This window comes from Haemaphysalis longicornis, unplaced genomic scaffold (assembly GCF_048455015.1).
Source record: "Haemaphysalis longicornis isolate Haplotype H1 unplaced genomic scaffold, Haemaphysalis longicornis Haplotype H1 scaffold_93, whole genome shotgun sequence".
In the NCBI taxonomy this organism is placed as follows: domain Eukaryota; kingdom Metazoa; phylum Arthropoda; class Arachnida; order Ixodida; family Ixodidae; genus Haemaphysalis; species Haemaphysalis longicornis.
This window is the reverse complement of record NW_027526466.1, coordinates 858,471-874,878: the sequence shown is the minus strand read 5'-3', so window position 1 is coordinate 874,878 and position 16,408 is coordinate 858,471. Positions and strand designations below refer to the sequence as shown.

General features: G+C 49.3%; 1 protein-coding gene across 3 annotated transcripts in view; it reads left to right on the top strand.

The window, feature by feature from the left end:
- LOC144154807 (PAT complex subunit CCDC47-like) overlaps positions 1-16,408 on the top strand; it is a 43,614-nt gene that overhangs the window by 15,551 nt on the left and 11,655 nt on the right. For all 3 annotated transcript variants that reach the window (XM_077685908.1, XM_077685909.1, XM_077685907.1), the window contains 3 exons: positions 7,266-7,462; positions 9,199-9,300; positions 12,380-12,487. In XM_077685908.1, the coding sequence (XP_077542034.1) occupies positions 7,266-7,462; positions 9,199-9,300; positions 12,380-12,487 (407 nt within the window). The remainder of the gene's footprint in view (positions 1-7,265; positions 7,463-9,198; positions 9,301-12,379; positions 12,488-16,408) is intronic.

The following is a 16,408-nucleotide window of genomic DNA, read 5'->3' as shown; positions in this document are numbered from 1 at the left end:
TGGTGTTAACAATGCATACAAGACAGCGCCACGCCAGCAGCAGAGCACATTTGCACGATTTCAACTGGATACGGATTGGCTGTAGCTCCGGCTTGGCGAACCAGGCCTGCGCTCTACGTAAAGACGGCCAGCCACATCATTACCACCAGCAAACAATGGCATCCACCTATAAGTTTGTTTTTGTTTTGGCCCCGCACCGGGCACCTTGAGTAAACTTGGCGACGGTATTGGCGACACTGCGGACCCCGAGCACCCCAACATAAGTTGTGACCTACCGTGGTGATGTGTTTAGAGGTGAAGGGTAAGAAACCACAAACGGTGGCCGTCGGAGCCCAGGTCAAGCTCCACCGGATGGGCTCCCTGTCTGTTTACCAGGCAGGGAGCTCCGGGACCTCTTCAGCTATCAGGGTAAGGCTGACGAAGAAAGTAACCCCGTTCCCTGCTTTATCCTATGCCATATGGATAATTCAAACCCCCCTTACAAAACGTGATTGGTCCCTAAAAAAAGGGGCTTCACCGAAGTCTCCTTTCCTCCCTTGCCAGAGTTGACATTTCCAAAACCTGACAATTTCTCCCGCTTTCCAATAATGGAATCTCTTGACCAGTCAAGCCCGTCACTGCACAGTCTGTTTTTCTCACCTCCAAGTTCCTTGAGGGCATTGTCGGGAAATCCTACAAAGCCAAAAAACTTAAAACAGGGGAAATCTTGATTGAACTTAACAACAGGCAGCAATCTGTCAACCTCCTCAAACAAACCCGCATGGTAGAGACAGACATAAAGATCACGCCCCACCGCGCGCTGAACAGTTTGTTGTAAATTGTATTTGAATATCGTGCTGAACCGGCACGTCGTTAGAATGAGCCACGCAAGGAAGACGACGATGGAGAGGAGCTGTACGTCAAGCATGCAGCGCTAATGGTACTTTTGCTTTGTCTTCGAGAAAAGAACACGACGACGCTTGCTGCGATGAATGCCGGGTTTTGCGTCTCTTTTCTTCGGCGCCACTAAAAGCCGAAGCGCGGTTTTCCCACACAGCTCCCAGGGCGTCATCTCCGATCCTGACCTTATGAACGAAACAGAGACAGATCTGCTCGAGGGCCTTCGAGACCAGGGCGTGACGGCAGTGCGAAGGATAACCATGCGTCGAAATGACACCGAAATCTGCACAAAACACTTGATCTTGACATTTTACTGCTCAGCGCTCTCTGAGTCGGTCAATGCAGGCTTCAACGATGTCCAGTCCGACCTTGCATACCAACCGTGCCGCTGCTTCAAATGCGAGCGGTTCGGGCACGGTACAAACTCTTGCCGCGGCAAAATGACCTGTGCCAAATGCGCCGCACAGGAACACCCGACAGATAATTGCAACCATGGTGTCGGAACGAAACAAAAACCGGAAACGAAAAACAAAAAAAAACTATATTTTTGGCTGGGACGAAAACGAAAACGTAACAGTATTAATTATTTCGTTCAGGAGCGAAACCGAAAAAATTTCGTTTCGGTTTTCGGTTGAGGCAATTTCAGGTATTTCAGGAATCATTTCAATTTCCATTCAGCGAGACGAAAAATTGCGTTGATTCTCTGGCATAAAATCGTCTTTCGTCTTTCTGGCACATACTCTCCTTCGGAAGGCTTGCTGCCTGCTCCCATACTCTCTCCATTTGTTCTGATAGGCGCAGTGCTGAGCTCCACGCGGGATTGCCGCAGTCATCTGGCTGCAATGCAGACGTCACGGCCTTATTTATTTATTTGGTTAGTTTAATAAAGTACCTGCATTAGCCCTACATTGTTTAGGGGGTGTGATACATGTATAATAAACACTAATATTCTAAAAGAAAACATAAAAACAACCAGGAAAAAATACAACCTTTGGTGTGTACACCACTGCCAGCGCGAACAACAGGTTACAGCCGCACTCAATGCGAACAGCTACACTTGCTGCGAGAGTGCAGCGGAAAACATTTCATAAGCAGTGGAAGCAACAGTTCTGAGCAGGGCAGTATTATTTCTAATTGGTTTTCGGAAAATACGCTTTCAATGTGGATATGCGCCATTAATATTCACCAATTTTCGTGCTGTTATGCCTTCGTCTGGATATATATCAGGAGGGGGGGGGGGGTTGTTGCTGAAGGTACTGATGTTAATCCATTGCTACCTATTCTCTTACAATCTCTTTTCAGATTAAAAACAGGAGTTTTACAGTGTTCCATGAGACAGACCATTTTAAACTTTTAACAATAACATTAAAACTATATGAGTTCCTCAGAAATTATATTTCTCAATAACATATGGCATGACTTCACCCTTTTTCACGAAATTTCATAATTCTCAATCTTTTCAACAATTTCACAAATCAAAATTTTTTTCGCGCAAACACGAACCGTTATGAACCGTTACGAACCATTATTTTTTTCGTTCCGGAGCTGAAACGGAACGGAACTTTTATTTATAGAACGAAACAGAAACCGAAACGAAAAACATTTCATTCCGACACCCTGATTGCAACTCCACCACCTTCACTTGTGTTAACTGCGGGGGTCTGCACGCGGCGTACTCCCGCAAATGTGAGAAATTCCAACAAGAAAAGAATATAATCAATGTGAAAGTAACAGAGAACATCACCTTCCCAGAGGCGCGAAAGAGGTTCGCCTCTTTCCCCCTGGGGAGGTATGCTGATGCAGCTCACCGGGGGGCACAGCGGCGTCTGGTTTTGGCGGGGACCCAATACTGTGAGTCGGACTTGGTCCCGCAGTGTCGTGTATGGCAGTGTCGTGTATGGGTCGGCGACAAAAACAGCACTGAAAAGGCTCGACCCAGTGCTGCATCTTGGCCTTCGCCTCTCATGCGGCGCTTTCCGCACTAGCCCTGACGAGAGTCTGTATGTCGAGTGTGATAAATGGTGCCTAGGGCATCAGCGGGAGTATGTTCACTTGCTGTATGCATCTAAGATCATGTCTCTCACCAACCATCCTGTTAATCCTATCAACGATACATCAAACTTGCAACTCTTTTTAAACTCTGAGAGGGAGGGAGGAGGCTTCTGCACTCAATGTCCCCCTTTCAGACACGCACAAGACACCCATCCATAATTTCATTCCACCATGGCATCTTCGTCCTAATCATGCGACCTGTCATTCACGCAACTAGAAAAAAATAGGGTACCCAGGAGTGCAATTCTGCAGCACTTCCTTTTCCTGCAGGACAAGTACAGGTGCGCAGAAATCTTCAGCGCCGCGTCGAAAACTGCTTCTACTGTCTCTTGTGCAGCACACGGACCTAATTTTAGTGTTACTAAAACAATGAATTTTCATAGCAGTATGTATTTACGCAGCAGAAGCGTATGGCATCTTATTCGTTTCAAATCACATCATCACACATAAAATTCCCAAGTACATCGTTTACACAGATTCTCTAAGCGTTGTGGAGGCACTGTCATCAGGAAGGTCGTCTAAAAACTATGTAATCAATGTCCTTTTAAAGGTTATAATGACTGCATATGCCTCAAATCTTCAAATAATTATATGCTAGGTACCTGGTTCACTGTGGGATCCCTGGCAATGAGACCGCCGATCAAATGGCTGGTGCTGCTGCTCTCATGACCACAGTTGACATAAAAACAGTACCGTACACTGACCTAAACACACACATCAGACGACAGCTTCGTAACACATGGAAACTATGCTGGAGTCAACAAACAGACAACATACTACACGTAATAAAACCACAATTGGGACGCTACATAACTGACTCACACAACAGATACACTGAAGTCGCCCTGGCTAGGCTGTGGATAGGCCACACACATGCAACGCACTCCCACCTGCTCACTGGACCTTCGCGACCCATGTGCAGCAGGTGTGGAAGGGACCTATCCGTAGTCCACATACTAGTCACATGCAAGGCACTTGACACAACACGACACAAACACTTGCTTGAACTATACAGACGGCACATTCCACTGCACCCACGATACTTTTTAGCCGACGAACCAATGTTTTCTAGTCAACGTGTTTTAAAGTTTTTAGCTGAGGTAAAGTTTCTGCAGCTCTTGTCATATCACGTGTAATCATCCTAGCCCTATACACCAGCCGTTGTCTTTTGTTTTGCGCAACTTTTACTTTTACTCACATGTTTTAGTATTTACGGTCTCATCAAAAATTCAGTAACTTCTTCTTCGGCGCTCTTTGCCCTTGTTGGCCTTGCGCCATTAAGCACCAACCATCATCATCATCGTTTTTGTTTTGGATGGTGGTGTGGGTGCGCGGCGCATGATTTTGGTGAAGAAGCTAAGCCTCCTGAATGTATAAAAAGTTACAGAGAGCTGGCGTTATGCTTATTTTATTGTAAAACAAATGTTCAAACCCAGCCCCAACGAGCGGAAATTTTGTTGAAGCAAAACCAAGCCAGACAAATGGTTCGTTGTGGCGAGAACTTTGTTGCATTTACTTCTATGGCTATTTGTCGGGGAATTGAAAATATTTCGTTGAAGCAGAAATTTCGCTGAGGTGGAAATTGCATTGAAGCAAGGTTGCTGTAGTGGGCTTCGAGGGCCTAATTCTCTAAAACGACGGGCCGCCGTTTTGAAACGTCACAGTAGGGCCGTAAAAATGCATGTGTTCTCGGGTTGGGGCGCCGCTTTGAGGGGCAGCAGACAGGCGGAAACCTTGTTGAGGATCCCTGTAAAACGACGGGGTGCTGTGCGCGTCACTTCGCGGCTTGTTTACAATGATCCTCAACGTGGTGCTCCCACATTTTCCGCCCCTGAAAGCGGCGCGCCCCCGCACAAAAACACAAGCATTTGCATGGCGCTACTGCGTCATTTTAAAACAACGGCCCATCGTTTTAGAGAATTGGGCCCCAACTGTATATCTTTTATGAAAAAAAAAAGGCTGGTGAAAACGATACTTTCTAATGCAAAATTCCAGCGCATGCAAACTGCAGTCTTCTGGGTGATGGCGCATACTTGCTGCATCTTGCAAAGAGATCGCAGCATCAGCAAATGCGCTAAGGTGCGCAATATACTCTGGCATTGTCTCGTAGCACGTCGCCATGGGGGCCTCTCACCGCACCTCCCCTTTCCTGCTCTGTCTATCTTCAGTTGCCTCTCGGCCATCGCGCAGCGTGTTGCCGCCTACTCGTTCTGTCTCGTCTGTCTTGGGTGTTACAAGGAGGGACAATGGGGTGCGAAACCGCACCAGTGCATGGGTCTTTCTTGCGGGGCCAATGTCATGGCTTGCCCTGGAGCAGGCTTCCGTGCGAAGCTGCCCCCGCAGTGCTGAGAGGGACAGGGTGAGGGGGACAGGGTACGAGGGCTCTTGCATTGCCATGCTCTTCCGGGGAGCTTCGGGGGCTGTTGGCTGATGTGCCAGGTAGGGCTGCCAAGCAGGTGGAGCGCTGCCTCGGTTTATTTATTTAGTTTATCACATACGTGCTGTGGGCACATATTTATGCAGCACTACTCGTGCGTCACAGCGAAAAGCATTGCCAAACAGGGCAGACACAAAATTTTGGGCTGAAGGAAAAGAAGTAGTGCCTAGCACCACAACAAACGAGCACTCCTCGGGGAGTACTTGCTGGTTTCGTAGAACACGGGCGCAAGTTGAGTGCACGCAGCATCTGCCCAAGGGGATGCGATAACTTTGGATGGGGTGTTGCACAAGGAACTTGCCCTTGTTACTGACAAGCAGGCATTGGCAGCTGACTGAAAAGATTCCTGCGCATCAGCTTCGGTGACAGTTTGTGGCAGTGCGTTCCAATCGGATATAGCTTGCAGAAAAAGAAAACCGGAGAGCATTTGATTTTGTACGTGGAATTTCAACGATCTTAGCATGTTTGTTGCACGTTCAACACGATGCGTCGAACTGCACGTAGGTGGGAAAATCTGTTGCTACCTGATTATTAACGATGGTGAGCAAGAATTTTAGGCATTGTAGTTTGCGACATGCCTCAAGTGTTGGAAGTACTGATCGGTGTAGAAGCTCAGTAACCAGAGCGTGCCTGGCGTACACGTTGTAAATGAACAGGGGGACTTTGGATATATTTGAAGCAAGTTATGTCTGCTTTTGTGTGGAGATCTGAAGCAATGTCTGTGTATTCTAACAATAGCCATACTAGAGATCTGTAAGCTTATTGTGTTGTTTTACTTGTGCAATGTGTTTTTGGTGCCTTAGAAACCACAAATGTCAAGTTGCTGTTGATGGGATGCCTCGAATACCGTATTTACGCAATTCTAACGCGCACCTTTTTTTCTGAAAAATATGCCCAAAGATCGCACGCGCATTACAATCAAGTACCAGTGGAAACAGCACTAGCGGTTGCTTATCGTGCATTATCGACTTAGCGAGGCAACCACAATTGCAGTTCTGCGAGCTAAGCACCAAAGATTGCACGACCTGCAGCAACGCCAAAATAAAATAATAAAAAAATTCCAAAACGCGCATGCACGTACGAAAGAAAATGTGCACGCGTGGTTTGGGCACCAGCGTGTCACCAGCAAGGTGCCAGCCAGCGGGCACTGGCAAGGCTCTGCGGAGCCTTGCCAGTGCTTCCTGGGCCGGTGAGAGTTACAAATAGACGCTAGCAGGCAGCAAACGTCCATTTCCAGATAGCAGGCCCCTGCTTTTCTGAACTTAGCTGCGAGAAAGGAGACAGAGCAAGGAGAACCTATGCAGTACTGTGCAGTGCACCCCTTCTACAGTGGGGTTGTCCTTCCGTGACAGCCTTTCGCTGAACATTTCTGGAAATATTTTTCCCGGGTTTCGTGACTTGAATTTGGAAGGGCGGCCCCCATGGGTGGTTTATTGTGGAGCATGCAGCTAGAGGGTGACGAGATCCACCTAGCCCGATAACAAGTGAAGTTCTTGCGTAGTAAACGGTGCTTGTCTCATGCAGGAAACTTTTACTATTTTTCTTTTCCGTCGCCAAAATCAGGTGCACGTTAGAATTGAGGGCGAATTAGGTTTGAGTAAATATGGTATGTGTTTAGGTTTGAAAGATATTTATATTGGTTCCCAGTTCGCGGTGCACTATTGTTCAGGTTGTACATAGTAAATCCAAAAGGATGTCTTTCTCTCAATTTACAGTCATTTGGACGCAGTATTTTTGCATGAAGGCTCATTTTCCGGGCACCACAACAGCAGATGTTTGCGTAGGGTAGTGTGGATTTCTCTCGATCGTACGGGTAGGCACGCAGTGTAGTCGTGGGTAAGCAGCCCGCGAAGCGAATCAGTCAACCGAGTAGCAGCACACCCTCTGGCCTCCCCAGGGGACGACGGGCGGCAGGAGCTGTCGGCCGGAGGCGAGCCGGACGGGGGCCTGGTGAAGGACTCGGAGAGTGTGTACACGCTGTGGTGCAGCGGCCGGCTGTGCGTCGAGGGCATGCTGGTGGAGCTGCGGCTGCTCAAGCGCCAGGACCTGCTCAGCCTCATCGCGCAGGCCGTGCGCCCCGCCGCCGACCAGCTGGTGAGGAGGGCGTGGCCACAGTGCTCATGTTCGAAGGCCGCTTTATCCAGTGCAAACGCAGAGCTGTCAAGGTATCTATTTGCCACGGATTTTCAAAAGCTCCATGCAGGATGGAGAAGAAAAAAAGCGTTACCCATTGTTGTTGATTTTGGCGTCAGGAGCAAACAAGAGCCACGGTGCAAGCCAGGCTGAGTGCGAGTGCTGCCACGTACCCTTGCAGTGTATCGACACTGCAGCAGCAGTCTTCCCTCCAGTAGAAATTGTAGTTGGAAACTACGAAAAAGCAGTGGCACCAGTGTTGCACTCGCACCAGGACATGCTTCCTGCTTCCAGTGGGCCTGCATGCATAGTCCCTTGTGCTTTATTGGTGCTTTATTCCTGGTGCTTTATTTATTTATAACTGGTGCTTTATTCCTTTGGTATAGGTTTTTTTTTTTTCTGTCCCGTTTGTTAGCGCTGTTGTGAATTCCATTGCTGTTTCATTCTTGGATTACAGCTCTCTGAGCTACTCAGCTGGGCATTTCCACGCAGCACGAAAGAGGAGCAGGTTCAAAAGTGGTGCAGGTTTTACGCATCGCGAAAGAGCAGGGCGACAGAAAAGTGCGCAGACGCAGTGCCGCTCTGTGTGCTGTCCTGTCGTCCTGCTCTTCCACGCTGTTAATCGCTCAGATGCGTGCCAACTGGCCTGCCTACAAACTGTGTTCTCTTTACACTTTGCAATAAAAGTGTCAGCTGGTGTTAATTTCTCATTGACTAGATTAACCTCGCTGACTGTAATAACTTTCTGCCTGCAGTTGACCTTAAATTTTCTACCAGTGTACCCAGTCGCACAGGCATATGTAGCTTACACCTCGAAGTGTTGTAAGCCAATATACACATCGCATGTGCACTAGTGGGGAGCTACTGTGACCTCGTCGACTTTACTAAGCCTAATACAGCCTTCTACAAAGTGGCAAAATAAAGCCACGCTCTTCCGGGCACAAGTATAGTTGTGGCTCCGTTTTCACTGCGCCTTTTGAATTGTGACGACCCACCGGCAGCTGGCTGTGGTTGACGGGTCGGTAAGCTGGACAGATTCGGTGTAGTCTCGCCAATCTGGAATGGGAAATGTCATGGCAAACGCCGCATAAAATTGGCAAGGAGGAGGCAGAGAGGAGTGCAGCACTTTTCAGATTGATTTTTCTACTAAATAAAGTTGCGCAAAGGCACCTGCAGGGGTGGAAACATGGCCTAGGCGCTCCAGGCTTGAACTTGTGCAAGTAGTTCCGCAATGTTTACAAACCACTTCAGTGTAGCCCTTTTCACGTTGAAGCGGTACGGCACAAACAGACCAAGGGTAGGGGAGGAAACGCAGTGTCGCTTTAAAATTAAAATGGACGGGTGTGCGCTGGACGCACACCCTGGCTGATTTTTTACAACTGCTCTTAATTGGGACATTGGTGCCTGCTGGTGGGTGTCGTCACCTGTGCCCAGTGCAGGGAAGTCGGGGCACATGCACGCGTGTGCCGGGCAGCTAAGCGGTTGCAGTAAGGGGCCAGGCACTAAGTCCCCTGTGGTGGTGGGCAGCAGCAGCTTGGGAAGGCCCTGCTGCTTGTGGTCCAGTGCAGCTGGCGTAGCGCATGGTCCCCGAGGTGCACGCTGTCTGGGCTGCTCCTGCTGGCCCTCTAGAGGCCGTGCGTGCTCGTGGGCGTGCTCGTGTGGCACCGCGAGTGAAGCCTCGTTCCGTGCTGCTGCAGGTGGTGCGGGTGACGATGGGCGCCCAGTCCATGGACGGCTTCGTCATGTGCCTGGCCACCAAGAAGACGGCCACCCGCCTGCACAAGACCATGGCGGACCTGGTGCGTGGCCCTCCCTCTCTCCTCCCTCCTCTCAGGAGGAGCTTGTGCTGCGGTCTGCCCATGTCTTCTTTGGGGAGTCTGGCCCAGGTTTAGGGACACTGGCCTCTTGGGCAGAAAGAACTCCGTCCGTCTGACAGAAGGGTGCCTGTCTGTCGGCCACTGAAGGGGCTATCCCCTTCTTTTCTCGGCCATGGGAGGGGCTGTTGTTGACCAGTTCCGGTGCACAGTCACGGGGGTAACACGTGTTCACCACGACCTCTCAGGGAGCAACTTCCAGCATGTGGAGGGGCCTGAAGGAAAGACGGCAAGCACGTGGTAAGGCCAGTCTGGAGAGTGTCACCTCTGGCCTTCCCTGTCCTCTGCTATGCCAACCATCCAAGCAGGCAAAAAGAGGCAGGCTTCTGCCAGGGTTGTTGTGGGCCACAGCTGTCCACTGGCCATCAAAAACCACCGCGCTCACTGCCATGCAATGCGCAGGAATAGCGAGGGCCCTCTTCTAAGCCTTATTCTGCTCCCGTGTAGACTGGGTGGAAAACTCCCCATGAAAACAGCTGGGGCTGTGCAAATTTCGAGATTTTCAAATACGAACCAAATAAGACAAAAAACTATTTGGAAAAGAGGGAAAACCGGGAACAAAACACAAGTTTGTTTTATTCGAAAGATTTCGTTTTATAGTGCTCCCAGCGCTTGTCCGGCAGCAAACGATGCCATATTTACTAAGAAATTAATCAACTTAGGTTGAAATTTTGATTCTCCCAACCAAATGGTGTTTTTTCAGGACACCAGCAATGAAGTCATAAGTGCATGTACTCAAATGAACTTCCACTGCATCATTCGGCTCGGCAACCTTGCTTGCCATCAGTCCTTCCAGGTGGCACTGCCATACTCAGCCACAAACCGTTGTCCGCCGCTGCTTTATTTTTTGACCAAATTGCACCTGGCTTGTTTTTGTCACTGTAGAAAATAATCGTTTCGTGAAACATGCAGTATCCTCAACAAACAGGGTCACGTAAGGCAACGTTGCTAACGTCAATCAGCCAGTGTCGTGTAAGGCAAATCCTAAGTAGCATACTGCTGTGCAGCTAAAACAAGCATAGTGTGCCCAGTACCAACAGCAGTGTGCATCGGCACTTCTGTGCTTACGTGTATTTTTGTAACTTTCATTGTTTACCGCACCATTCTTACTGCTGTAAAATAAATATGCGCTTTAATTTAATTTAAGCGCAAATAGCTCATTCCGCAAGCTTATAAGCCCTGCCTAATTTGTGTTTGCCGGCCTCAGCCAATCGCACAGCTGGGCCTATGACATCATAGGTTCTGTTCCGGGAAATGAGCTATTGGGTTGCATGGCCGTATAGCTTATTTGAACAAAGTGCGCATTAAAAGTGGTGTCAGTATGATTCTAATGAGGCAATTTTTCGAATGAACCAAACTTGCGTTTTGTCTGCATGGCCCCTTTAAGTTGTCCATTGTACTGTGTAATTGTGCGACTTGCTTTTGAACTGCATTAACAGCCGCTTAACACGTCTCAACTTTTTTTTCTACAATCGTTGAGCAGTGCAAGCATGCTCTGAACGAGAGACAGGCGTGTTTGGACGCCCTGCATTCCAATTTGAAGTTCAGTTTGGGAAGCCATAATTTCTGTGGTGGTATGTAAAGCTGGCTGCAAACCATCACAGTCAGGGCCAAGGGCCTCATTATTGGCAATGAGTGAACTGTACGAGATGCACGCGTACAGCACGACCACAAACGGCTCGGCAACACCGCAGGGCACGCCCAGCTAGTTTTGAAACACTTTGTGCAACAATATTTTTCACCAGCGTGTGCATAGAAGCGCAGTGTGCTGGCGCGCCTGGTGGTGCCGCCGAGCCCACTGAGGGTTGCCCAGGAGGCGGACCAGGGAAGCGGCCGGGCGGCAGCAGGGGCCAGGCCCACTGGTCCGAGACGCGGTGGGTCCCAAAGGAGCCGGACACGAGGCACCGCCACACCAACCGAGTCCCATAGCATTGTGCGGGTGTTTGCCAAAGCGCTGGCGTGCTTGAATGGATAGCGACATAGCTTCAGGCAATGTGGAGAAAGAGTGAGGCGTGTGAAGTAGCTGGCCCAGGTGATGGTTGGGGAGACAGGTGCGTTGCCAGTTCAACCTGTTGTATGCTCTTTGCGTTTTAAGGGCACCTGGTTAGGCTGCCGTATTTCCTGCTTAAATGTCACCACTGACCGTGTGTTCATCCGTGTGCTGTCTGTCCCAGCACCGCAGCCCCTCGCACCAGCTTGGGCTCGTAATTTGTGGCCTGGCAGTGTATTTCCAAACGCTTGGCTGCACACTGCACCGTGTGGCATGTGTCCTCGTGCGATATTGGACGTTAATTAAACGAGGTCATAGGCTGCACCCCGAACCTAGAGCGGCATGCGAAATCACTATTTATAACAAAAAGAAAAGAAGAATAAAGTTCTTCCACAGTAAAAAAAAAAAAAAGAAAGAAAGAAAAAGAAAGATTTGAGTTCTGAAAATAAAACGGGCCGTAAAAAACTTCAAGTGACCCGCTGAGGCTCGAAGCCCGAACGGCAGGATCATTTCAGGCGGCAGCTCAGTAGAATAGCACGCACACTGAGATCACACGTGTCACGGGGGCCGCTGTGCAGCGAAGCGTTTGGAAACATGCGGCCTGGTGGCAGTGGGATACCGCGTTTGTGGAGGCTGCACAGGGTGTCCGTGTTGACGGGTGAATGCCACAGTGTGGTGGTAGCTGAGCAGCTCCCAGGTGGTCGTCCTGCGAGGGTGTGCGCCGGCTGGGTTCCTGGTCAGTGCAGCGGCACGTACCCATAGGGGGGAAGGCCTGGCCACGGCTGAATAACTGGCTCATCTCGGCTCCCTCGAGGCGGAGAGGCCGTGGCAGTGTCTCGTGGCCAGCACTGTCGCACTACTCCCTCCCACATGTGCATGTGTGCCTCTTTGCATTAGTGGGAGCTGGCTGTGCCGCGAGTGTCCGAGTGCAGCGCGGGTGTTGTCCTGTTGCGGGAGCGTGCGTGCCCATCCTCCAGCCCTGCTGACTGGCCGACCCTCCTCGTTCCCCCGCAGAGCACGTACTGCCCGGAGAAGAAGCGTCCCGACAAGTACGGCCTGCCCGCCAACTTCACCGTGCTCTCCGAGATGGGCGAGGTGGCCAACGCCATGCTGGACGCCAAGGTGGGTGCTGCCTGCTGCCCGGGGGGGGAGAGGGGGTGGACCCGAGGCACAGCCGTCATTCAGGAACGCTTACAAATGACGCGTCTGTGTCTTGTCCGAGAAAGCCTTCTTTTTCTTGGATGACTCAGCCAGCCCAGCCTTGCTTTTGGGGCAGCTCGGGAGGCCATGGGAAAGTGGCACGAAGTGGCGCGCTCTTTCTGGGAAGCCCAGGCAGAGATTGCAGGGGTGCACCTTGCAGATGTTTGGAAGCCCCGCCCCCACTGTGGTGGCTTAGGCTCTGCATAGCGTGTGGCCACATTCAGAGTACCTGAATCCTGGAACTGAACCACTGTGTGCAGAATCGCGATTATTTGGCGCTTTCTTTTTTCTTCTCAAGGGCAGGTTTGCATAATCCAAGAAATGCTACCTGCGGCTGTAGTAGCACTTGGAATCGCGTGGCAGAAATGTGCAGGACATTAACACCACTCTGCCTGGTTATGATGCCTGTTTGTTTATTGCAGACACGTTCAAGTCCCGTGCGATGCAGCGGGAAAAAAGGGGTAAAATTCAAAACTTTGTGCAGCCTTGAGGGGTGTGCTAATGCAGGAGCTTCCAAGCATCTGAGCAACTATTGGGCTATTTGATTCAGTTTCCATTTGAGCAGCACTATTTTGGAGCCTCAAAGATTTTTTTCAATGTTTGATAACACAAACAGCGTAGGCATGCATGCCTTGTTGAAAGTGAGAAATGCTCCCCAAAGCACCACAACAAGTTTTGCTAGCCAGGCACTGCCAGATGCACTCTGGGTGCCCGTTTGAACGCTGCTGTGAACGAGTGCCGAGAGAGTTCTTCGGGCCCAGGGGGTGACGGCCCAGGACACTCCTGACAGGACGATTCAGGACGACACAGCCGCCTAGAAAATCGTATCTCAAGGAGAAGCTGTTCCATCAACTACCAGTACCCCCCATACGGCTTCCATCAATGATCGATGCTCCTTCAAGAGCCGTGCACTCGTGGTGTGCGCATAGAGGTTAAAAAAAGAACAGCTTTTGTATAAGCACGCGGAATGACCATGCGCTGTGGGTTGAGCACGAAAGTTGATTCCAATCATGCGGACACATTCGCTGTGCGATGACACTATCAAAGTTACGGGCAGCGGCACTGCCGTGCAATATCAAAACAAACAACCTGGCGGCTGACAAAAGCGGCCGCTCGTGATTTCCTTTGATTCGTGAGTACGTTACTCGTATTCAAGAAGCGTTTGTTCGTCTCTAATAAACAAAATGAGTATTACCGAATACCGTGAATCAATGCATGGTGCTGACGTAGGCACAATCATATCACGTTCAGTGCACTTCCAAACGTGCTGGTGGCAAGTTAGCCGCTCTAGGTACGGTGGACCAAGCACACAGATCGGGAGCGCCAACTTTCAAAATCGGCGTCAGCTTTATTGATGCTAGAATGTATGCAATGGTAAACGCTACACTTCGACCGTAACCATAGAAATGAGGGTGGTATGCTTTCCCCAGCTCGTAGCACCCCTGATTTCTCATTTCTCTTGCCGTTACAAGTGGCACAAAGTTCGATTTCGATTCTAAGTCGACCCCCCAACATTGGATTGTCAAACATGGAAAAAGGGGTCGACCTACAATCATGTAAATATGGTACCCTCCTCCTTACCCATACCTCAACACACAGGCGGCTCGCATTTAGCGTCGACTGCAGACCAACACGCACTCCACTACACCTCTCCCTCCACTTACCCCTACAACTGCCCCTCTTGCCCTGTCCCGAACACCACCTACCACCCGGTCTGGGAACGCCCCTATGCGCCCTTCCCCATTTCCCGAGCACGAGCTGGCCAGCTCACGGTGCGAGGACCAAGAACGCCTCGTCGCTTGCGCCCAAGCTGCTGTGCTGGCTCGCGGCTATCTGGACTAAGAAAGCCACCCACTTTTATGCTCAATGAACGTTTTCCAATCCAAAAACCGACAGAAGATGATGCATGCTAAAGTGTAAGTTATGAAACGATAGAGGAAGAATGGGGCTTTCCAACAGTAATACAGTGAAATCTCGATGATATGATTCCGGATGATACGAATTTCAGGATGACACGAATTTCTGTGAAGTCCCGGCAAAATTGCATTGTTTGCATTGTTTTCGTGACCGAGCCTATTCCCATCAATAGTATGTTATGGATGAATACAAATTCAAATTTTGGTGCCCCCTGAGCGTTTCTGTGCAGCTAACGCCATCCAAAGGATAAAATAGGAAGTATTTCATCAGTTTCACCTTTGAGTTCCTCTTCTCCGCTGTGGGGGGCCTTAATTAAGCCCTTCACAGTCGGGCGCACGTGGTTTCGGTTGCAGCGTTGATGCTGCTTGCCGATGCTCCATGGAAACAGCAAATTTTGACGGATTTTGACGAGTGTGAGCTGTAATTTCTGGATGATTGTAGGAGCACGGACACATCAGATGACTTCGATTCGTCAGACTTCACTATGGGCGGTGAAAGGGCATCAAGCTGCCCCAGCACGTTGGCTGGTATTTGCCGGCAAGTTTCGCTTTCCCCTCGGTTCTTTCTAACGCTGCCACGCGTTGACGTAAACACATCTGGCCTGTTCTAAAGGTCAGAGCTCTTATCTGCAGGGTGTCTGCTTCTTTTGGGCGGGACCACTTGGTGCCAGCTGCACAGTGGAGCCAACCTTTGTTTCATTGCATCAAGAAACTGCTTTGCGCGGCGGCATGATAGGCACTAGTGCTTATATTTTCGTATGTACAGTTGAACCTCGTTATAAGAGACATGGATGTAAGAGACAAATGGGTATAAGGGACGCTATTCACCCACATGGTTGGCTGCCCTACCTTTCCCATTAAATTGACCTCTTTTATAGCAGACATCGGATGTAGAAGACAGTTGGTTATAAGGGACAAGTCATGCTTGAACTTTAGTCCATAATCTCACTTGTAACAGACATTTTAACTTTAGATGCGGTGCCACCAGTCCCTAGCTGCAGTTGCTTCCGTTGTGGAAACAAAGGGGGACGACAGACGCCCGCACTGAAACACACAGTGGTTCAGTCAGCCATTAAACGACAACGAGAAGCCCTGCCAATGGAATTGCAACTTACAAAAGTGGTTGAAGCTTACGGCCATGCATTGGAGTGCGACTGCACATGCGGGCTCTCCCACTCGCGTAGCTTCCAATCAAGAAGCATTGCAGGTGTCGGTCCTGCAGGCCTGATGAATAGCCAGAGCACGCAGCGGAAGAAGCTGTGTGCTCTGGCTATTCATCAGGCTTGTGAACTCAACATCTACGATTCACCTTCACAAGCAGTGAAAGAGAAAGCTTGTACAAGCTGTTGTAAAAAGCAGTGTATATACAGTCATGAAGCAAACAAAGATTCAGAATTATTTCATAAATTCTGGGGGCCAAACATAAATTAGAATGAATCTCTTGCAACACACTGTAGCATTCTTTTGAGCTTATTTTAGTCGTATGGTGCCCGCATTGAACAAGGGGTTGACCAATTAGTGAAAACATGGTTCCCTGCTTATGAGACATCTCGTATAAGAGCAAAAACTGCTCCCCGGTACGTGTCTCTTATAAAGGGGTTCAACTGTATGTAAATAAGTTTTGTTCACACAGAGCTCATCTTTGTTGTATTATTCTATAAGGGCCTTGTATTCAAAGTGTATATTTCAATTTTTTTTATTTACCCTGTGTAAAGTAGCAGTGATGTTTTCATCATTTTTTTCTTTTTCTTACTTTTTTGTTTAGGTAATTTTTTGATAATATACATATTCGTAACAAATCTTTTGTTTAAAATTAATACTTTTGGAAAGCCCTTATCGTTCTCTATCAGTTCATAGCGTACACTTCAGCATCAGTCATTTTCTGTGGCAGGAAAGAAATGTTTCTTGGACTACCCAAACCCAACCG